Genomic DNA, 23,030 nt, shown 5'->3' on the forward strand with positions numbered 1-23,030 from the left:
AGTCCACTTGCCCCACGTTTTTGCCAGCACTGGTATTTTCAGTCTTCTGTAATTTTAGCTCTTCTGGGGGGTGACGTGATGTCTCATGATAGTTTTAATTTTTTTGCAACTAATGACGTGTTTTTTGTTTTATTGAATTCCAGTCTTCTATTATTTCCTTCTTCTTATTTACTCTAGATTTAATTTGGTCTTCTTTTTCTAACTTATGGAGGAATTTGAGATAATTACTTTTAGATTCTTCTCCTAATATAAATATTCAAAACTATGAATTTTCCTCCAAGTACCATTTTACCTACATCCATAAACAATGATTTTTTTTGTTTGTTTAGTTTCTTTCTTTGTTTCTTATAGGCTGCATAAAATTATTTAGTTTTCGCTTATCTGAAATGCTTCAGACCAGAAGTGTTTTGTATTTTGAATTTTTTTTCACATTTAGGAATATTTGCATGTACATTAAATGGTATCTTAGACATGGGATCCGAGTCTGAACACAAAATTTATGTTTCATACATATGTTATGCACGTAGTCTCAGGTAATTTTATGTAATGTTTCTGCTATAAACTGTCAGTTCTCTTTTTAAGAAAATAAAACATTGGAAGGAAAGTCGCTGTGGACCCCTGTAGCGACCGTCCGTTTTCAGTACTCATTTCTCTGTACGGGTGCTGTTTTCTCTCCTGTGCCGCCTTCATGCCCCTGCAAATCTTCATGCAGTGTTTCTTGTGGGATAGATGTGCTGTTGAGAAATTATTTATCTAAAAAGTCTTAATTCTGCATTCTTTTTAAAAGATTTGTTTGGAAATAATTTCACACTTACAATAAGGCTGCAGAGCTATCCCAAGGAGTGCAGAATGCCCCCTTTCCAAGGTTCATGTCCTGGCATTTTGCCCCTTGGCCTTGTGAGTGGCTTTCCCCCTCTCTGTCTGAGAGAGTGTGTGTCCACAGATGCGCCTGCAGCTTTGAAGCTGTCTGAGAACAGTGCTGACCTCATCACTTCACCTCTGAACAAGATGCTCTCTTCTGTCGGCGCAGGGCAGGTGGCCCCTCCTGCACGTTCAGCTTTGTCGGAATACTTCACGTACTTTGTCGTCTGCCAGTTTTGTCAGGGTACCCAGGAATGACCTCTCTGGGTTTTTTTTCCCTGCTAGTACATGGTCCAGTTTTGGATCACATAGTGCAGCTTAGTTATATGATCTTTTCAATCTGGAACAACTCCTCAGCCTTTCTTTGTCTTATAACATTGGACTTTTAAAAGAACACATTTTGGGGCTAGTGTTGTGGCGTAGCAGGTAAAGCCAACCATCTGTGGTGCTGGCTTCTCATATGGGCACTGTTTCAAGTCCCAGCTGCTCCACTTCCGATCCAGCTCTCTGCTGTGGCCTGGGAGAGCAGTAGAAGAGGGCCTGACTGCTTGGGCCCCTGCACCTGTGTGAGAGACCAGGCTAAAGCTCCTTGGCTCCTGGCTTCAGATTGGTACAACTCTGGCCTTTGTGCCATCTGGGGAGTGAACCAGCAAATGAAAGACCTCTCTCTTTCTCTCTCTCTGCCTCTGTGTAACTCTTTCAAATAGATAAATACATCTTTTTTTTTTTTTGATTTTTTAATTTTTAATTTTTTGACAGGCAGAGTGGACAGTGAGAGAGAAAGAAAGAAAGATCTTCCTTTGCCGTTGGTTCACCCTCCAATGGCCGCCGTGGCCAGCGCGCTGCGGCTGGCACACCGCCCTGATCCGAAGGCAGGAGCCAGGTGCTTCTCCTGGTCTCCCATAGGGTGCAGGACGCAAGGACTTGGGCCATCCTCCACTGCTCTCCCTGGCCACAGCAGAGAGCTGGCCTGGAAGAGGGGCAACCGGGACAGAATCCGGCACCCTGACTGGGACTAGAACCCGGTGTGCCGGCGCCGCAAGGCGGAGGATTAGCCTACTGAGCCGCAGCGCCGGCCTTAAATAAATAAATAAATTAAAAAAAAAAAATCTGTGTGTGTATGTGTGTGTGTGGTGTATGTATGTGTCTGTGTGTGTGTATTTGTGTGTGTGTCTCTGTGGTGTGTGTATGTCAGTGCATGTGTGATATGTGTCTCAGTGTTTGTGTGTGTGCATATATGTAGGTACGAACATTTTTGGTGTGTGTGGTCTATCAGTGCATATGTGATATGTGTGTGTGTTTCTCTGTGGGTGCATATATTTAGGTGTGAATGTGTGTGGTGTGTTTGTGTTATGTATCAGTGCATGTGTCATGTGTGTCTGTTTCTCTTTGTAGGTATGAATGTGTGTGGTGTGTGTTTGGTGTATGTCAGTGCATGTGTGATGTGTGTCTCTGCATGTGTGTGGAGTGTGTATGTGGTGTGTGTTTTTGGTGTGTGTCAGTGCATGTGTGATGTGTGTCTCTGTGTTCATGTGTGGAGTGTGTGTGTGGTGTGTCTTAGTGGTATATGTCAGTGAATGTGTGATGTGCGTCTCTGTGTGCATGTGTGTGGAGTGTGTGTGTGTGGTGTGTGTCAGTGCATGTGTGTGGAGTGTGTGTGGTGCATGTTAGTGGTATGTGTCAGTGCATGTGTGATGTGCGTCTCTGCATGTGTGTGGTGTGTGTGTGGTCTGTGTCAGTGCATGTGTGATGTGTGTCTGTGCATGTGTGTGGAGTGTGTGTGGTATGTGTCAGTGCATGTGTGTGTAGTGTGTGTGTTTGTGGTGTGTCAGTGCATGTGTGATGTGTGTCTGTGCGTGTGTGTGGTGTGTGTGTGGTGTGTGTCAGTGCATGTGTGATGTGCGTCTCTGTGCATATGTGTGGAGTGTGTGTGGTCTGTGTCAATGCATGTGTGATGTGCGTCTCTGTGTGTGTGCAGGTGTGTGGAGTGTGTGTGGTATGTATCAGTGCATCTCTGCATGTGTGTATGGTATGTGTGTGGTGTGTGTCATTGCATGTGTGATGTGTGTCTCTGTGTGCGTGTGTGGTCTGCGTGTGGTCTACAGTAGACTGTTTCTCGTTCTGCCTGTCTTGGTGCTCCCTCCTGACTGCTCAGTGCTGCCTCCCTGAAGGTGCTGTGTGAGTGTCAGTGCCATTTTGTCCTCAGAGCGCCCCGTGCAGGCAGCTGGCCTCTGTGTACCCCTTTCTTTTCTTTCTTTCTTTCTGTCTTTTTTTTTTTTTTAAGATTTATTTATTTTTCTGAGAGGCAGAGTAACAGAGGGAGAGACAGAGAGATCTTCCATCTACTGGTTCACTCCCCAAATGGCCGCAACGGCTGGAGCTGAGCCAGGAGAAACCAGGAGCTTCTTGCAGGCCTCCCATGTGGGTGCAGGGGTCTGTGGATTGACCCTTTTAATACTCTGTAGCTAGTTTGTACCCCCATTAAAATCTCACCCGTGGGGCTGGCGCTGTGGTGCAGCGCTTTAAAGCCCTGGTCTGAAGTGCTGGCATCCCATCTGGATGCTGGTTCAAGTCCCGGCTGCTCTACTTCCGATCCAGCTCTCTGCTATGGCCTGGGAAAGCAGTGGAGGATGGCCCAGGTCCTTGGGCCCCTGTGCTCACATGGGAGACTGGGAAGAAGCTCCTGGCTTTGGATCGGCGCAGCTCTAGCTGTTGCTGATTTGGGTAGTGAACCAGCAGATGGAAGACCTTTCTCTCTGTCTCTACCTCTCTCTGTAGCTCTGCCTTTCAAATAAATAAAATAAATCTTAAAAAAAAAAAAAAAAAAAGAGTCTCACTCGTTTAGTGAGTGTCGTTTGGTGATTTTGCCTGGACTCATCTTTCCCGCCGTCCCGTGAAGTGTAGTTTCCCCAGTCCAGCGCTCGTTTGCCGGTGCTGCTTGGCTTGGTTCTGAAAGGACGGCCCCCTTTCTGCCGTCTTTCCTGTCTCTGTTTCTTGGTGGTGTGGGTTCACAGGTTTATGACTCGTTACCACAGTGTGTGTACTTTTGAAGATTTGCCAATGAGAGCGTCTCATGGCTGTGTGTGCGGTGCCTGGCCCTCGTGACGTGCCCCCGTTGTTTCTGTTACCATTCCTCTCTGGCTTGACAGAAGACCGCAGGCTCATCCTGGCCTTCTGTGTCCCAGCCTGGCAGGCGGCCATTTGTCTGAGGTACTCCGGTTCTTTTTGAAGGTGAAGCCAGGATAGAGCTTCCAACCACGCTCGTGGCTACTGGATATCTTTGTGTCTGGGCTGCTTCAGCAGGTGGAACTTGGGGCATACGTGGGCACAGAGATACGTGTGTGCATGTGCGTGCCTGCACGTATGCTCTGAGCACATGTGGAGTGCTCACACTGAGCAGGTTAGAGGTTGTGAGGACACGCCAGTATCTCTACTTTCAGTCAACCCCAGGGTTCTTGGCCTGTATCTCTTCTGTGTGCATTTCCTTTTCCCTACGGGAAGAATCCTGCCTCCGGACAGGACCAACACGCTGACTGATTGGTTCCATCCTGTAACCTGACGGGAAGTTTCAGGATTGTTCCATCCACACTGCTGCGCACTGCACAGCAGACCTGAGGAATTCGGCACGTGTCTCACTTCTCTCTACCCAGCCTCTGGCTGTCGCTCCCTGTGCCCTGGACTGCAGTGTGCAGGCTGCCACTGTGTTCTGAGTGTCTGTCTGCAGGGGGCTGTGTTACTTGTTGATACAGTTGGGTTTACTTGTTTTACTTTGTTTCCAGTTCTTGTTCTTTCTGTTTACTTCTACTCTGTAATTATCAACAATCACTAGGCTCACTGTGACATTGGAACTACTGACTGGGCTCACTGTGACATTGGAACTACTGACTAGGCTCACTGTGACACTGGAACTACTGACTAGGCTCACTGTGACACTGGAACTACTGACTAGGCTCACTGTGACATTGGAACTACTGACTGGGCTCACTGTGACATTGGAACTACTGACTAGGCTCACTGTGACACTGGAACTACTGAAAAGGGATTTTGTAGTGGAACAGCCGCTGTGATTTACATGCTGCACATAGGAGCAGCTTTGTTTTCTTTTGTTTCTAGAGTATACCTAATTTTTTTTCATATGACAGATAGAGTAAGACAGTGAGAGAGAGAGAGAGAGAGAGAAAGGTCTTCCTTCCGTTGGTTCACCCCACCACCAAATGGCTGCCACGGCCGGAGCTGTGCTGATCCGAAGCCAGGAGCCAGGTGCTTCCTCCTGGTCTCCCATGGGGTGCAGGGCCCAAGCACCTGGGCCATCCTCCACTGCACTCCCTGGCCACAGCAGAGAGCTGGCCTGGAAGAGAGGCAACCGGGACAGAATCCGGCACCCCGACCGGGACTAGAACCCAGGGTGCCGGTGCTATAGGCTGAGGATTAGCTGAGTGAGCCGCGTCACCGGTCCTGTTCCTCTTCTGATCCAGCTCTGTACCATGGCCTGAGAAAGCAGTGGAAGATGGTCCAAATGCTTGGGCCCCTGTACCCATATAGGAGACCTGGGAGAAGCTCCTGTCTCCTGGTTTCACATCGGCTCAGCTCTAGCCATTGTGGCCATTTGGGGAGTTAATCAGTGGATGGAGGACCTTTCTTTCTCTCTCGTCCTCTTTCTGTAGCTTTGTCTTTCAAATAAATAAATCTTTTTTAAAAAATCAGTGCTTTAATATTCACTCTGTTGTCTTCTGGCTGTAATAGTGTCTGCCTAGAAGTGTGATGTGGCTCTTGATGCTTCTGTACATGATACACCTTTTTTCTCTGTTTAGCTTGATGATGTTGTCTTGTTTGTGTGCAGGTTTTTTATTTTTTATATTTTAATTTCTTACATTGTAGTTTTATTATAGTTTTTTAAAGTTTTGTTTATTTGACAGGTAAAGTTATAGACAGAGAGAGGCACACACACACACACACACACACACACACAGAGATCTTACATCTGCTGGTTCACTCCCCAAATGGTCACAATGGCTGGAGCTGTGCCGATCCAGAGCCAGGAGCCAGGAGCTTCTCCCGGGTCTCCCACATGGGTGCAGGGGCCCAAACACTTGGGCCATCTTCTACTGCTTTCCCAGGCCACAGCAGAGAGATGGATCAGAAGTGGAGCAGCCGGGACTTTAACCAGCGCCCATATGGGATGCCGGCGCTTCAGGCCAGGGCGTTAACCCGCTGAGCCACAGCACCGGCCCCGATATCTTACTATATTTGAGAAATTTTGGCCACTAACTCCCACTGTTTCTTCACGTGCATATTTCTTCATTTGTTGTTGTACCTTTTGATTCTGTCTCGTAGCTCTGAGATGGCTCTCCCTACTGCCCCTGGTCTCCTGTGTTTCAGTCCCGTTGCAGGCTCATCAGTTCTTTCTGTAGCTGAGACAAGTTATCTCTGTTACTGCTTTAAAAAAGAAATTATTATTTGAAAGAGTGATAGAGAAGGAGAATCTGCTAATTCATTCCCTGAATGCGCAGCGACGTCCCGGGGCAGGCCAGGCTGCGGTCTGCAGTCCAGAGCTCTCCCAGTCTGGGTCTTCACGTGGGCGGCAGGGACCCAGGCCATCACTGCTGCCTGACAGACACGTTGGCAGGGAGCCAGCTCGGCTCAGTGTGGGAGTATCTCACGTGGCCACCTACCCTGCTCCGTGTCAGTGTGGTTTTGAAGACCTGGCCTTCGTGTTTGATTGTTTCTGGAGGAGTTTCTCCCGCTGAGATGCCTGTCCACGCAGCTGTTTCCTTTCCCACGAGGCGCCTCAGCATCCTGCGGGAGTTCCTTCCAACTGCACACCTCGTGGTCCTGACGCCAGGATCTCTGTGATCCTGCTGTTGTCTCCCCGCTCCTTCAGTGCAAGTCGTGGCCTCAAGCCACAGACAGGCATCCGGGTCCCGAGCTAAGCAGTGTGCGGGTGAGGTCTTGGTGGGTTGGGTCGCTCCAGGCCTGGTGTGGTGTTGTCGCTGTCCTTGCCACTTTCCGGAGCGTCCCCCTGTGCTTGGGTTGGTGGCTGAATTACCAGATTCTTTTTTTAATGGAAACCCTGTCACTCATAACTGAAGGTTTCTCTGTGAGCTGTGTGGACAGGGTCTGTCAGGTTCATTTCTTTCCCAGCAGTAGCCTGCTGTCACTTGTCACTTGAACGTCTTGCTCTATGGTTGGGACCGTGTTTCGTTCCAAGTTCTCAGCCTCACCCTGGGCCTTAGGGCTGAGGCTCTCGGCGAGCCCACCCTCCCCCACCGGCAGGGTTGCTGGCCACCCTGTGCACCTCACCTGTGCCTGGGGACAAGTTTGTTGGCAGTTCCCAGCGAACTCTTGCTTCTGTGATTCTGGGGCTAGAGACTGCCTGAGCCTACGTCTCTCGTGGTGTGGGGGCCGTTCTTGCCCAGGCTGTGATACGGTCCTGATTTCCTGAGACACAGAGGGAGGGGGGACTTTTGTGAGTACCCCTTGACGTCTGCAGGGAACAGCCTGCCAGTTGTGGGAGGCTCCTCCTGTCAGCCTGCAGGCCCGTCATACCCCTGGTAGCTCACTCTTGGCCTTTCCCTGTCCATCAGAAGCTTAGTGGGGTCTTCGCTCTGCCCATGCTCTTGACCCCGCTCTACTCTTAGGCACTTGTCTGTCCTTGGGCTTCATGCGAGTTGGTTGCCCTTTCACTTGTAGCTCAGAGATTCAAGAAAAATTGTGGTTTTTATAGAGTCTCCAGCTTTTGTTTTTCTTGTTGTGAAGTGCCAGGTGACACCATTTCCAGTTCTCTGTGCCCTAAACAGAATCAAAAGTCTCCTTGAAGAAGATTTAAGCTCCTAAATTGTATCCAGTGCTCTTGCCAGTCGTTCTTAACACCTTAGAAGAGGTATTGATGCCTCAGATGATGCTTGTGTTATGGCTCTCACAGGCTCCCTTTCCTGTTGTTGGGTGGTGAGTCAGTGTGGAGGGCCAGGAGCTGCTGGCCGATCCTGCTCACAGCACACTGTCGGCCTTGTCCTCCCCAGTGTTACAGGATTCAGGAGCTCTCCATGCTTGCAAAACATCAACTTGAAATTGAGGCATTTGCATTCTTAAAGTCTGTGGATATTTTAAAGGAATGGGGATCATTTAAGACATATATAGAAGTAGTAAAAAGGGTATCTACTGATTTCTCCTGTGTGCCGGCTCTCCAACCATCCTCATGCTGTTTGACCACTTAGACCTCTTCTCCCATGCGTGTTTTGAAGCACGCTGCACACTCAGTATCTTCTCATGTGCACATGAGTGTGAGGGATCATGGATTCATATTCTAACCATATGTACTGTAGGCTTGATGGATTGCTTCTGTGGTGTCTGCATTCGAAGGCAATCAATCCGTGACACAGTACATTCCAGAAATCCCTGACGTTGCTTGGTTCCTGTACCTGCAGATGGAGGCTCTGAAGGCGAGGTGTTGCCTCTGTGTTTGCAGTCCTCGCTCCATCCCTGAGGAACAGCTGGATGTCCCGCACTGAGTTTATTGGAGTTTGCGCAGACATCCCAAAGAGCCGAACTCAAAGGAGCGAATCAGTTTTCACATTCCATTGAGATGGCTGTTTATACCTAGATCTCCAAAGGAGAAGGCAAAACTATCCGACTTTTCTCGTTGCATTTTTTAAGATTTTTTCTTTTATTTATTTGAGAGGTAGAGTTACAGACAGAGGGAGAGACAGAGAGAAAGGTCTTGCATCCGCTGGTTCACTCTCCAGTTAGCTACATTGATCAAATCTGGGCCGATCCAAAGCCGGGAGCCAGGAGCTTCTTCTGGGTCTCCCACGTGGATGCAGGGGCCCAAGCGCTTGGGCCATCTCCCACTGCTTTCCCAGGCCATAGCAGAGAGCTGGATCAGAAGAGGAGCAGCCAGGATGAGAACCGACACCCGTAAGGGATGCAGGTGCCACAGGCAGATGATTAACCTACTGTGCCACAGCGCCGGCCCATCGCTGTATTTTGAACTGTGTGTACGAGTGAGAGCTCAGTGTTGTAACTGCATGTTCTTATTTTTTTTAATCTTGTATTTTTAAATAATACTAGATTTTCAGAAAAACTGAAACAGTAGGACAGGGAGTTCAGATATACCACCACTCATCTTCACACACTTCACTCACACTGCTAATGTGAACACTTACATGGTTATAGTACAGCGATCAAAACCATGCGATTAACAGAGATTTTGTGTTCTTATTTCAACAGCTGCAGAAATAGTTCAAGAACTTGAAAATATGGAGAAGACCAGAATGCGTTTTGAAGCTAGTAAACTCAACGAAAGTGTATGTTGATGGCTGTTTTTTCAATATCTGGGTAGAAATGAAAGGGAAAAAATTGAATACCCTAGTAAAATTACAGCAAGCAGCTGTTACTATGTCTGATCCCTGGGAGATGTACTGGAACACATTTTTACTTAGTTTATTGTGATTTGCTTGCAGCTGATCTTTAGCACAACATTTGATTGTGTTTAGCAGTGTGCTGGCACAAAATGCAGCCCACGGTGGCCTTTGCTCATGAGCTGGGGGCCTGTAGCAGACGCCTGTGCCATGTGTCAGGTGGCTCTGCGAGGGGTCCTGGCGGTGCGTTTGCTAAGCTGCTCAGTGACCTCTGTGGCCTAGGATTCGTTTGTCAGACTCAGGGACTGAACTCTGTGACATTGTCTTTAGCCCTGGCATTCTGCTTTTCCATGGCTATATTTACGGAGATATTTGGAAGAGTTTGTGAGGACTGAGTATTCCGTTGAGGTTTGGAAGGAGTCAGAGACTTAAACAGTTTCACTGTTGGCTTGCTTTAACTTGATGGCTCAGTGCTTGAGGAAAAGATGCCAAAGCCGAGGGTCGTCCTGGTGTCCCACGGCACTGGGGGAGGTGTCTGGAACTCTCCCAACTAGACTTCTTTTGTCCTAGACCATTGGTGTTTGTGAGGAAAGCAATATCTTAGGGAAGTAAGTTTATAACCAGGTAGCAGTAAGAAATGAAATTTACATTGACTTTACTATTGTCCTTGGAAGGGAACTGTAATGAATCCTTTGAGTATATATTTTTTCTTTAAGATTTGCTAAAAAAAAAAGTATATATATATATAATGAGGCTGGCACTGTGGCATACCAAGTTAAGCCACCGCCTGCAGTTCTGGCTTCCCATATGGGCACTGGTTTGAGTCCCAGCTGCTCTACTTCCGATCCAGCTCTCTGCGATGGCCTGGGAAAGCAGTAGAAGAAGGCCCAAGTCCTTGGGCCCCTGTACCTGTGTGGGAGACCCAGAAGAAGCTCCTGGCTCCTGGTTTCCGATCAGCCCAGCTCTGGCCATTGTGGCTATTGTGGGAGTGAACCAGCAGATGGAAGACCTTTCTCTCTCTGTCTCTCTCTACCTCTGCCTCTCTGTTACTCTGACTTTTAAATAAATAAATAAATAAATAAACCCACCAAAAAAAGATTTATTTTTTTGAACGAGTGGCAGAGAGAGAGGAAGAAGCAGATGGAGAGAGAGACAGAGACAGAGATATCTTCTATCCACTGGTTCCCTCCCCAAATGGCTGCCACAGCTGGGGCTGGGCCAGGGCCAGGACAGAACTGGCCCAGCAGTACAGGATTCTGGCATCTGAGCGGCGGCTTGGCTCTCTGTGCCACAATGCCAGTGCTCGTTCTGATCTTTGAAGTGTGAGGTGCAGTGGGACTAGTTTGGTACAGTAGTCTCGTACCGTGTATGTTCTGTGTGTGACCTTTCCGGTGTATCTGGAGAAGTCTGGGTGGGCAGGCAGGGCCTGCCTGGGCGATGAAGACCTGCTCGGGGTTGTCATCCCCTCGTATCCACTGTGCCCGTTGAGTCCTGAGAGTAGGAGAGTTAATTGGTCCTTTTATTAATGGTTCATCTGTTGTTATGGAGTCAGTGTTGGCCTTTTCTGCTGATGAGAGAGCAGTGGGGCTGGTGTTGCAGCACTGGTCCCAACAGTCCTGCTGCTCCGCTTCCCATCCGCTCCCTGCGCTGTGCTCGGGAAACAGTGAGAGATGGCCCAAGTCCTTGTTCCCCTGCCACCCAGGAGGGAGGCCTGGATCGAGTTCCACTCCTGTCTTCAGCCTGGGCCAGCCCCAGTTGTTCGGATTAAGGAGTGAACTAGTGGATGGAAGATTCTCTCTCTCTCTGTAACTCTCTTTCAGATAAATAAAATAAATCTGAAAAAGGAATGTTGAGTAAAATGCCTGCTGTTCATGATACTCATGGAAATTGTGCAGCAGTTCCCGTTTAGGTCTTTGTATCACACAGTGAAGAAATCCTTTTTCTCTGTTACAAATGCCCACATTTCAGATTTTGAGGCTTGTAGTGTAAATTTCCATTTTGGTTATTTTGGGGGAAATTCTTAGTAAAATTTTTCTTTATTACTTTAGGTAATGGTTTTTACAAAGGACCAGACGGAAGAGGAAATAGATGAAATTCACAGTAAATATCGTAAGTTATATAATATTTTCTTTTTTGCAAAGAACTTGAGTTGCTATTTTTAAGTGATTTTTAAAAAAATAATATTTTATATTAACATTTGATACTGAAATTTTTAATATTATCAGTAGACTTTTAGTTGAGTGTTTACTCGGTGACTTTTTTCTGCTTTATGTGTCTGCTTTTGATTTATGACCGACACTCTGCTTTGAGCTTATCCCTGAGCACTTTGCAAATATTAATTAGTTGCTCTTAACGTCTCTCTGTGCGGAGAAGGTAAAAATGGAAACATTCTGATTCTGCCCTGTCCTCAGGCCGCTCAGTAACAGGACTTCTGCACGGGCTTTGAGCACCTCTAGAGCTTGCAAATTTCTGCCAAAAATGGTTCCCACCATTTTTGTTACCAACCTCCCAACTTGATTGTTTCTTTTTCCTTAAATAGCCTGTGTCTACATCTTCCACAGGGCTAACTTAGGGCTGTTTTGTCACTTAGGTAGCTGTTCCTTTTTTGTTTGCCTGGTTGGTTGGTTGGTTTTAGTTTAAATTTAAATTTAAGTGCCTGACAGACTGTTTGTTGAATGACTGTTCACGCTCATGATATGTTTTTATTGTGCTAAGAGAATGCCTTCTTTTTCCCGTGTTTATATTTGAAGGGTGGGCTTGGTGGTGGTGTGTTTTGGGGAGGGAGTGAAGTGCACGTGCAGTAGCTGCAGATGGCCTGTGCCTTGCTGGGCAGGGACACGAGCCAGGTGTGCTCCGGGGCTGTGGACTGAGCCTTCCCGCACTGTTGGTGCTGAGTGGCCGCCGTTTGTGTGCTGGACTTCCTGCTTTCCCGCGCCCCGTGTTCAGTTCCCCGTTAGTTTCTGTGGATCTCTGCCTTCTTAGCAGCTCCTGATGCCAGGCACTGCTGCTTCTCCGTGTCTGACCAGTCACGCTCGCCTCTCACCCTCAGTGCACAGGCTCACGTGCCCCCAGGCCTCTCGGCCTTCCTGCCTATCAGAGCCTCTCAGTCCCCTCCGGGCTCGGGGTCTCCGGCTGGCCTTCTTCTCTTCCTCCTCCTCCCTGCGTGGCAGCTGCTCCCTCCCGCCCTGTCCTTTGAAGAGCCCCGCCTCCGGGCCCCACCGGCTGCCAGCTCTTCATCAGCTTCACTGGGGCTCCCCTGTGAGCTCCCGGGGAGGCCGCGTTTCCCTCCCCAGGGCGTCCAGGGGTTGCCAGCGTCCAGGGCCTCTGTAGACACCCGAATCCGTGGGATGCAGTGTGTGGTGCATGCACAGGACCTGCGCACGCTCTCCTGTAGCCGTGCGTCGTCTAGGTCCCTGCAGCACGAGGTCTGATGGGAGTGCTGCCCCTGGCTCGGCACCTGTCGTGGGGCACTGACGGGAGCGGCTCGCCCTGTCACCTGGCAGTGCAGGTGCAGCGTTCCCTGCGCGTCCCTCTGTGGTTGGCTGAATCCACAGATGTGGAACGAGCAGCTGCGGAGGCGGCCGGGTCACCGTCTTGTACTTCTCGGCGCACTGTTGCGTTTGGTCTCTCAGAGCAAGGGTTTTGAGTGCTTAGGTAAGGGCCAGACACCGTGGTAGGTGCTGGGGACGCAGGATAGACAGGACACACACAAAGCCCACTCTCCCCAAGTCCCCCTGGTGATCAGAAAGCGGTAGGTGAGAAGGCAAGGGAGAGTAAAGCCAGCTGGCGCTTTTGATAACGTGGCACTGCTGGTGGTCACGTGTGCAGCTGGGCTCTTGTTTCTAGTTATACGTCAGCTGCTGCCCGTGTGCTGGGACCAGCCGCTGACAGCACTGCAGGCTGCTCTCTCACACCTGAGCCCGGAGGCTTCGCCCCCGGCGTCGGCAGGTTGCTTCCTTCCGAGGATCAGCCCAGCCTCTCTCTGGCTTGCAGGTGACGTCTTCCGCGTCTCTGTGTCCCCGCTTCCCTGATGGGAACCATCAGTCGCATTGCATGAGAGCTCGCTAATGACAGCGTTTCACCTGGAGGCCGCCGTAGAGGCCCGAGGTGCTGGGGCCCAAGACAGCACCTTGCACATTCGGGGACACCAAAGTCATCCCCTCTGAGTGTTTAGCAGAATCCTCTTCCCTTGTGAAACCGAAATTTCCGTAGAGGAGACAGTGGAGAGTGAACCCATGGGTGGAAGACTCCTTTCCTTTCTCCCTCCCTCCCTCCCTCCCTCCCTCCCTCTCTGTGCCAAGCAGATACATGGAAATAAACATTCTTTTTTTTTTTTTTTTTTTTTTTTTTTTTGACAGGCAGTTAGACAGTGCAAGAGGGAGACATAGAAAAAGGTCCTCCTTCCGTTGGTTCACACCCTACATGGCCACCACGGCCGGCTCACCCAGGATCTTTCCTAAACTCCTCTCCTGCTATCTAGGCCCATATAAGTCAGTTTAAGCAACAGCAAAACCTGGTCCTACGAAGGCTAGTGGTGGCTAACTCTGCCTGTCAAAAAAAAAAGTGTTTATTTTCATGTATCTGCTTGGCACAGAGACAGACAGAGGGAGGGAGGGAGGAAGGGAGGGAGAGAGAGAGAGAGAGAGAGAAAGGAAAGGAGTCTTCCACCCATGGGTTCACTCTCCAGATGCCTACAGTAGCCAGGTGTGGTCCAAGCTGACGCTAGGAGCCTGGAAGTCCATCTCGCTCTCACATGTGGGTGACAGAGGCCCAAGCACTTGAGCCATCATGTGCTATCTTCCAGGGGGCATTAGTGGGAACGTTGATTGTGAGCAGAGCAGCTAGGACTCAGACCGGCACTCTGGTATGGGATGCAGCCGCGCCCCCTGCAGGTTTAGCCCACTGCCACAGTGGCTGCCCCTCAGAGTGTGTTGGAGCCAGTGAGTGAGCAGATGAGGCTGGAGAGTCACTGAGGTTTGTGTTAGAGTCTGTCAGGCCTGGAAGCAGTAGAGCTCAAACAAGCTCCTGCATCTCACTTTTCTTTCAGGAAGAAATGTAGTAGCTGAGACGGCAGCTGCCTTGTCTGCCGGCTTGCAGAGTTTTCTTCTACTCATTTCTACTCTGTCATTTTCTAAAATAAGGTGATAGGATAACAGGAAGGCAGAAAAATCACTCTTGTCTATTGCATATATGTATTTGGGCAGGATTTGCACATGTTACTCTTTAATTAATTAATTAGAATGGGAGAAGAAGGGGAGAGGGGAGGGAGAGAGAATGAGAGACAGAGAGAAGGATTGCCTCCATCTGCTGATTCACTCTCCCAGATGCCCGCAACAGCCAGGGCTGGGTCCTGCTGAGCCAAAGCCGGGATCCAGGAACCCCAGGACGAACCAGGATGCGCATTAGCAGGAAGCTCGTTCCTAGGGGAGGTGGGACTAGGTCCCAGACACTCTCATACGGATGCATGCGTTCCAGTAAGTGGTTTGTTAGTGTGGGCTTCTTGTCTTCACTCAAGAAAGAATTCAGGTGTGAGACAGAGAGCAAAGTAGCCGGGTTTTTGGGGATAGGGCATCTGTCGAATGGAAGGGATAGAGAGAGTGCTCAGTTGCTTCAAATGGGGAAAACAAGGTTACATGGTTAAATGGAGAGATGCACGTGGCAGGCCAGGCTGGACACTCAGCAGAGAGCTGAGTGCTGAGCGCAGGGTCTTTGTCCAGACTGGGATTTTTAAGGGAAAGGGGGTCCAGGTTTCTCCTTCTCCTCCTCTTCCTCCTCCTCCAGGATAGAGGCTTTGCTGAGTGTAAATTAGGAAAAATTCCTCCCCAGGGTTTATACTCAGTGCTGTCAGGCCGGGAGGCCCACCTGGTGCTGGGGCAGAAGTGCTTCCCCTAGGGTACCCGCCTTGGAGGAAGGCTGTGAAGGTTTTACGGCTCCATGGTATCCCATTTGGTGCTGAGGTCACAGGATCTCCTGGGGAGCTTCCCTTGGGGAGGGGCTGAGAGCACCTGGGGAGTTGTCAGGGTCTGGGCAGGACTTGGCAGTGTAGACGCTGGGCTGCGTCCAGTGAGCATCCGCAGGGGCGTTCCTCTCAGCCCTCTCACACCACATGGGCCCATCTCTAGCTTCCTACCTAGCGTTACCCCGTGGAGAGAACACCCATAATCCCTGGGGTAAAATGCATGGCCACCCAGCTTCTGTAGTTTCTTCAGAGCTGCCATGGGCAGAGAGCTGGATGGGGTGTTCTTCTCTTGGTGTCTGTCCCCTGGTGTTGGAGGGTGCCTTGGGAACTACTGTGCTGCTTGGTCGCGAGGACTGTCGTGCTGTCTGATGGGTGGGCTGCAAGCCCTGTCTCAGAAGCACCCGGAGCCGGACGGCTTGTCTTTCAGAGGCAGGAGTCTGCAGAGGGCAGAAAGGCTGTGGATGCCGTGTGCCAAGGAGAGGCGGTGACCAGCATTCTCACGAGCAGATGCTAGGCCAGATAGTTCAGCCTTGCCTCACCTGGTCCTGAGTTGTCTGGCCTTGTTTAAGACATTAAAAATGTCAACACATTTTTGGAGCAGACACTTTCGTGGGCAGCAGTTAGCAGGTCCAGAGCCTGCCTGTGTTGGAGGACTGGGTGTAGCAGTCCTGTTGTGAGAGCCCTAGTCGGGGCAGCCTTTCAGTGGACAGAGGCTGTTCATTGTTCACTTGTTTGGTTTTCCCCGGGAGGAGGGGAACTTGACCCTGTCCCTGTGTCTAGGAGTTCGTGATCTATGAGGGAAACGCAGGGACTGCCTAAGGTTGCAGAGGCAGGAACTTGCTGCACGGTCTGTGTCTTCTCTGGGGCTGCTCCTCCCTCCACAAGGGTTAGGAGAGGGTGGAATCATTAACTTTCTGGAGGGCGAGCTGCGCTTTCTCCCGGGTACCTGGTAGCTGCATTCTGCGAGGAAGTTAAGGGTGTTAGTGCACAGACCGGAGTCTCAGGTTGGGGAGGGAAACAGACTAACCCACCATCTACACTCCAGATTATTTCACGTGCCCCTCAAGATAGGTCCTTTAAGTCCTCTGTGAGGGTCCAGATAGGTGCAGGACTATCTAAGTTAGCTGTTGCTCTAAGTCCTGTTCTTTAACCCATTTAGTGGCAAATAGGAACTGACAGGAGGGGCTTTTTAGGCTTAATAATATCAGGATAAGCTTTAAGGCCTGGCCAGGTATGTGTGAGGCCCAGACCAGGGAGGTGTGCACTTCCTTAAGGAAGGCACCCTGTTGACTCCCATGATGTGGCTGGACTGGGAGGAGAGCTGGTCTGAACAGAACAGGCAGTGTCTCTAAGTGGCAATTTACGTTTTCACCGACCCTAGGCCATCTCCTCAGTAGCAGTGGTTAGAGCTGGAAGCTGGGCAGAGCTAGGGGCTTTTAGCTTGAGGCCAGCAGGGTCTGTGGTTCTGAACTAGAAGTCCTGGCCCCAGGGCAGTTCTGTTTCCAGTGGCCTTGCTCTTGGCAGAGGTGATAGAAGCTGGCTTCTGTCACGACAGCTGCTTGCCCAAAGCCGTGGCTCCTCATATCGAAAACAGGTGCCATTGGTGGTGCACGGCCTTGTTGGGTCTCTTGATGGCAGATCTTCATGTAAAGCAGCTCTTGATTGGCTTCCACCTGTCCTTACACTGCTCCCTCTCCTCAGCTCTCTCCTCTCCCCTGGTCTCTGCTAACGCAGACCATGGAGGCAGCCTCTGTCATGTAGTCAGCGGGTGCTCAGTCCCGTCCCTAATTTTTGGAGATTCTTTTTAATGTCATCAGTCATAGAAACGTCCTAGAAAGCTATGGTCATGGGCAGATTCTGACACTTAGTTTTTTCCTGTGAGTTAAGACAATGCCCATGAAAACTGTGACTTTTCAGGTATGATCAAATGTGGTGACCTGTCAGTGTATATTTTGAGGTCATCAGTACAACTTCCTATCTCCCCCTCAGTTTGGTTTAAGAGGGGAGTTCTGCCCACTTACCATGCACACAGAAAAACAAATGTAGCTGTAAAATTGTTCCAAAGTTTAATGTCTCATTTTTCAGCTTTGCTATTCTGTCCTCTGTTTTATGGCCAGGCATTATTACAGAAAAAGGTCAGTCATCCCTTTTATAAGGTCTGGGGATCAAACCGTACATCACAGTGGAGAGTCCTGCGGAAGAGTAGTAACTTCCCTTCTGGAAGAGAAAAGAGAAGTGAGGCAGTGAGTCGGGCCTCTCTGGTCGCGTAGCCTGACTTCCGGGTTTCAGATTTAACCAGTGTTTTACCAGTGCTTACTGCGTAGCCTGACTTAGAGAAGTTGTGGCAGATGTGTCTGCCATCCTTGGGCTTCTGGGTTTTCACTGTGCAGCCGGTGGGTTATGGGCCTGGGTTGCTGGGTTTAACTAGAGTTACTGTGTAACCTCTAAGTTCATGCTAGAACTTACCATGTAAGTCAAAATTGAGTGTTTAGATCCATCTAGTAAGTTCCCTGGGCTTCTGGATTTTCGCTGTGCAGCGAGCACCAGAGCTCTGTTTGGCTCCTGGAACCCAGTCTTGTAGTGTGTGCCACATGGCCGTCTCCAGCCGCCCCTAAGTCTCTTTGGAACACTTCCTCTTGGCTGGAGCTTGGTGATGCTCGAGGTGGCACAAGGAGTGAGCCGGGCTGCTCCAGCCGTAGTGTTCAGGTGTGTGGTGGAGCGCTCCAGAACAACCTGGTGGGACCCCTGAGCTGAGAGTCAGAAATCACAGTGTTTTGGAGGCCAGGGTATGCTGGAGCTGCAGGACAGGGAGACCGCAGGGAGAGGAGGCCTCTTCCTGGAGCCCAGGCGAGCCTTTGCCTGCCTTGCAGTCTGCACGTGAGGGCAGGGAAGGGTGGGATGAGGGGCAGGGTCGGGCAGGACGGTGTCTGGAGTGTGCACAGCGCAAGGCATGGCTTGAATTGCCCCAGCCGGAGTGGGCAGCTCTGATAATGCACACGTGGGGCCTTGGGCCGCGTCCTCAGAAGGGTGCTGCCTGAACAGCAGGGCTAACTCGCCTTTGGTGATGCACGAGTCAGGTTTGCAGGCCACGCCGGCTGTCGGCCACATCTTGTCTGCTAATTTGTTTTAGCAATAATTTTTAAATGCCAAAGCCATTCTAAGTGGAAAAACCATGTGAATAGGTCATGGGTTGGATTTGTTCCATGGATTATTTGCTGACCTCTGCTCAGACTAAAGGATGCTCTGTCTAATCTTCTGTAGTTTTTTAAAAAATGCAGTAGACTTTATGTATTTAATTTTTAGGGCAGTTTTAGCTTCACAGCAAAATTGAGTGCAAAGTACAGGGTTCCTGTGCTCTCCTTGTCTGCACATGGGCAGCTGGGCCGCTCTCAGTCTTCTGCACCTGGGCAGTCCCTGTGCTGTCATCTGTGAGCATCCGCGGCCGTGGCGGCCAACTGGGAGGGGACCAGCAGGTGGACGGCCCCTCTCTCTGCCGCTCCTTCTCTCTCTGTGTGTAGCTCTGACTTTCAAGTAAAGAAATAAATCTTTTTTAAAAAAGCAGTGTACTTAGTTTTTGTGAGGCACTGCTAAGCTGTCTTCCAAAGTGGCTGCACCATTTTGCACTCCTGGCCGCAGCAGGCAAGACTTCCTGCTGCTCCCATCCTCAGCGTTTGGAGCTATCGCTGCTGGAATCCTCACCGTTCTCACACACGGCGCTGCAGTAAGTCCAGGGAAAGGGCGCTAAAATACAAGTCTGTCTTTCTGCAGATGATTCTGAGATCCAGGCCTGCTTTTTCATACCATGCATTCTTTTCATGAACTTTCTGAAGACCACTTGTGTGCATGGTTTGTAAGCATTTCTTGCACCAAAGTAGACTTTCAGTTCCATTTTCTGTGAACTTGGTGAAGCACCCTTGTAGGTGTGCACTAGTATCTCACTGCTGTAGCTTCAGTTCCCTACTGACATAATGCTGAGAGGCCTTGTATATACTTGTCATCTCTGTATCGTCTTTGATGAGGTGTCTAGGTCTTTTGCTCACTTTTAAAGCATTTTCATATTGCTGAGTTTAAAATTTTTTTGTATACCTTGCATAATAATCTTTTCTAAATCAGCTATGACTTTTGATATTTTCTTCCAGCTTTTGGCTTGTCTTATCTTTGTCTTGATAATCTGTCTCAGCAATTTTTGACATGATTTAGTAGATTCCAGCAAACTTGGTGTGCTCCAGGACAAAATACAGTGCAGCGTAAGGATAGTTCCTGCATCAGTTTAGGGACCAGATTATGGTCTTCTGAGTAGAGAGTTAGCATTGGACAAGTTGAACACCTGTACAAACTATATGTATACTAGAATTTTCCTAATTTGATTAAGCTAACCTCATACAAATATAGAACTATCATCATATTTATTGAGAAAATACGGAGTGTTTTCCATTGATTGAGAATAGGTTGTCAAAATGGAGGAATCTGGAAAACATCATGCTGAGTGAAATAAGCCATTCCCAAAGTGACAAATATCATATGTTCTCCCTGATCTGTGTCAACTAACTGAGTACCTAGAAGGAAACCTGTAGAAGTGAAACTGACACTATGAGAAGCAATGACTTGATCAGCCCTTGTCCTGACTGTTGAGGAACAACTTACTATTTTATTCTTTTTCAGTATTTTCTTTTTCTGTTTAATACTGTTGGTTGAACTCTTTAATTAACACGGAATTATTCTTAGGTATTTAAATCCAACTGAAAATTTACTCCTGTTAAAAATAAGAGTGAAAATAAGAGAGGGAGGAGATGTATAGTTCAGCACGCTCCCTCAGACTTACCCCTAAGGGTAAAGCTAAAAACTTGCCATGGGACTCCAAATCCCATTAGATTGACAGGTACCAATGCCATCTTACTAGTTAAAGTGATCAATTTAAGTTCATAACTGATCATAAAGAAGGATTAAACATCAAAGGGATCACATAAATAAGACTAAGTGTCTGCTTAGAATTAAATTAGAATTTAATCAAATAAGTTTAATTAAATTAGAATTGAAAAGGAGAGAACGATCCAACACAGGACGCAGGATACACAGCAGACTCATAGAATAGCAGGTGCCCTAAACAGCACTCTGGCCTCAGAATCAGCCCTTAAGGCATTCAGATCTGACTAAAAAGCCCATGAGAGCATTTTTCAGGCATGGAAAGACAAGATACTGTGGCAAAAATGACCTACATGAAAGATCTCTGTGAGTGAGATCCCGGTGGAAAGAAGGGGTCATCAAAGAAGGAGGTACCTTTCTCTGAAGGGAGGAGAGAACTTCCACTTTGATTATGGCCCTGTCTAAATAAGGTTGGAGTTTGTGGACTCAAGAGGCTTCCATAGCCTTAACAGCTCATGACAAGAGCCTCAGGTGATCACTGACATCATAAATAAGAGTGTCAGTTGTTAAATCAACAACAGGAGTCACTGTGCACTTGCTTCCCACATAGGACCTCTGTCCTTAATGTCTTGTACTATGTGAATTAACAGTAAAACTAGATTTCAAACAGTACTTTACACTTGGTGTGTCTCTGTGGATGCAAACTGTTGAAATCTTTACTTAGTATAGAGTTGATCTTCTGTGTATAAAGATAATTAGTAGTGAATCTTAAGGAAGAATGGGATGGGCGAGGGAGTAGGAAATGGGATGGTTTGTGGGTGGGAGGGTGGTTATGGGGAGAAGAACCTCTATAATCCTAAAATTCTACTATGAAATTTATATTTATTAAATAAAAGCTTTCACAATTCAAAGGCCACAAACCTTGGCTTCATCAGTGGGGTGGCATCAGAAGCAGTTGGAGTTCATTGGCACCAAATGACAGGTGAGAATAGTTAAGATAGACAGTTGTTCATTGAGTGTTGCATTGAGGGAAGATTTTTTTCCCAATTTTTTGAATTGGGAGATACTTAGTTCAATGGCTTTCAGAGCTTTTGACGTATACTGAGAAGTACAAGTTACATCACCACTAATTACGTACACAAAGATTACTGAAGCCAAATTTCTCAAAGCGACATTTACCTTTTGCATCTTTAATGCACTCTGGTACTTGCTGTGCTATTCTTTTTTTGATACTTTTTAAGGATTTATTTTGTTTATTTGAAAAGCAGAGTTACAGAGAGAGAGGGAGAGACGAGACAGAGAGATTTTCTATCCACTGGTTTATTCCCCAGATGGCCTCCATGGTCAGGGCTGGGCCAGATCAAAGCCAGGAGCCAGGAGCTTCTTCTGGGTCTGTCATGTAGGTACAGGGGCCCAAGGATCTGGGCCATTCTCTGCTTTCCCAGGCACATTAACAAGAAACTGGATTGGAAGTGGACTGGCCACTATATGGAATGCCGGCCACTGTGCTACTCTTTATCATTTCACTAAGAACAAAGGTCTGGTCTGCGGCTACTAACTTGTTTTCACACTCCACACTCTGGATTTCAGAAGCACAGTCTACATTTAGAGGCCTTCACGATGGAAGTTAAGAGCTTAAGTAGGGGCCAACACTGTGGCGCAGCAGGTTAATGCCCTGGCCTGAAGCTCCGGCATCCCATATGATTGCCGGTTTGAGACTCGGCTGCCCCACTTCTGATCCAGCTCTCTGCCATGGCTGGGAAAGCAGTAGAAGATGGCCTAAGTCTTTGGGACTTAGTCTGCACCTGTGTGGGAGACCCGGAGGAAGCTCCTGGTTCCTGTCTTCAGATCTGTGCAGCTCCGGCCATTGCGGATTGCATCGGATGGAAGACCTCTCTCTTTCTCTCTCTCTCTCTCTCTCTCTCTTTCTCTCTCTCTCTCTCTCTCTCTCTCTCTGCCTCTCCTCTCTCTGTGTAACTCTGACTTTTGAATACATAAATAAATCTTTAAAAAAGAAAAAAGATTGTAAGAAAGGGGCCGACCTTTAATTACAACAAGGGTGGTGGTTTCATGGTGGTGACAAGGAAGACAGGTCATGTGTGCACAGGCAAGGTGTGATGGAGGAGGACAGGTGACGTAGCCACTTGAGGGAATAGGAAAGCGGACTCGAGGGAACTGCGGGAAGTTGAGCAGTAGTGTGTTGAATGCTCGCTTGAGATTCAGCAGGCACCACACGGATGGGTGGTATGACTTTGTCTCCCTCTTGGGAGACGTTGGTTTTGGTCTTGTGCATTGCTGGGTCAGAGAGCCTCAGAGACACTATTAAGTGCTGGTCCAGAGAAGAGTGGTGAAAGTGACCAGGGAGCGAAGGGCTTGGCACTAGGAAGGGTTTTATTTGAGCTTCGGCAGAAAGGGTGGCAGGACTCAGGAGCTAAGAATCTTGAAGAATATGAGAGTTGGTTGACTATGGAGTTGGTCGTCAGCTGGCTCAGCCTGCAGCTGGCAGGGCCACTCTCACAGGAGGTGAACTCAGGACATAGAACCTGCAGGCCCGAGCTTTTCCATGCGAGGGTGCTCCCTGCCAGATGGCAGACCTCCTGAAACGGGGTGTGTGGGGACGGCAGACCCCCTGAGACGGGGTGTGTGGGGACGGCAGACCCCCTGAGACGGGGTGTGTGGGGACGGCAGACCCCCTGAGACGGGGTGCGTGGGGAAGTGGGAACGATTTCGTTAGTGGACTCTGTGGGCATCCTTCATCTTCTGCGCAGCATCATTGGACTTCTTGGGTCAGAGCCAGAGCAGGGACAGCCATGTACTCTTGGTTTCCGGGCTGGCTGTGGGATCATTAGACTGAAACAGGAAAGGAAAATCCCTCTCAAATCTGGGGTTTTGTTGCTTCAGAAAATAAAGTTATTAAGCCTCCTTAGCTGTTAGTGTGATGACTTCCGCAGGTTTATTCCCTCGTCGTAAGTCCACAGGCCAGCAGGTAT

The 23,030-nt window shown here is 48.8% G+C and overlaps 1 protein-coding gene across 28 annotated transcripts in view; it reads left to right on the forward strand.

Annotated features, from left to right (window-relative positions):
- Positions 1-23,030, forward strand: part of RAD18 (RAD18 E3 ubiquitin protein ligase) — a 103,506-nt gene that overhangs the window by 28,520 nt on the left and 51,956 nt on the right. For all 28 annotated transcript variants that reach the window (XR_016215101.1, XR_011379675.2, XR_011379674.2 and 25 more), the window contains 2 exons: positions 9,088-9,164; positions 11,267-11,327. Coding sequence is in view for 25 of the 28 variants with exons in the window: in XM_089306740.1 (XP_089162866.1) it covers positions 9,088-9,164; positions 11,267-11,327 (138 nt within the window). In the remaining 3 variants the exon portion in view is untranslated. The remainder of the gene's footprint in view (positions 1-9,087; positions 9,165-11,266; positions 11,328-23,030) is intronic.

This window comes from Oryctolagus cuniculus, chromosome 10, assembly GCF_051225735.1.
Source record: "Oryctolagus cuniculus isolate XC-2025 breed Fujian yellow rabbit chromosome 10, ASM5122573v1, whole genome shotgun sequence".
In the NCBI taxonomy this organism is placed as follows: domain Eukaryota; kingdom Metazoa; phylum Chordata; class Mammalia; order Lagomorpha; family Leporidae; genus Oryctolagus; species Oryctolagus cuniculus.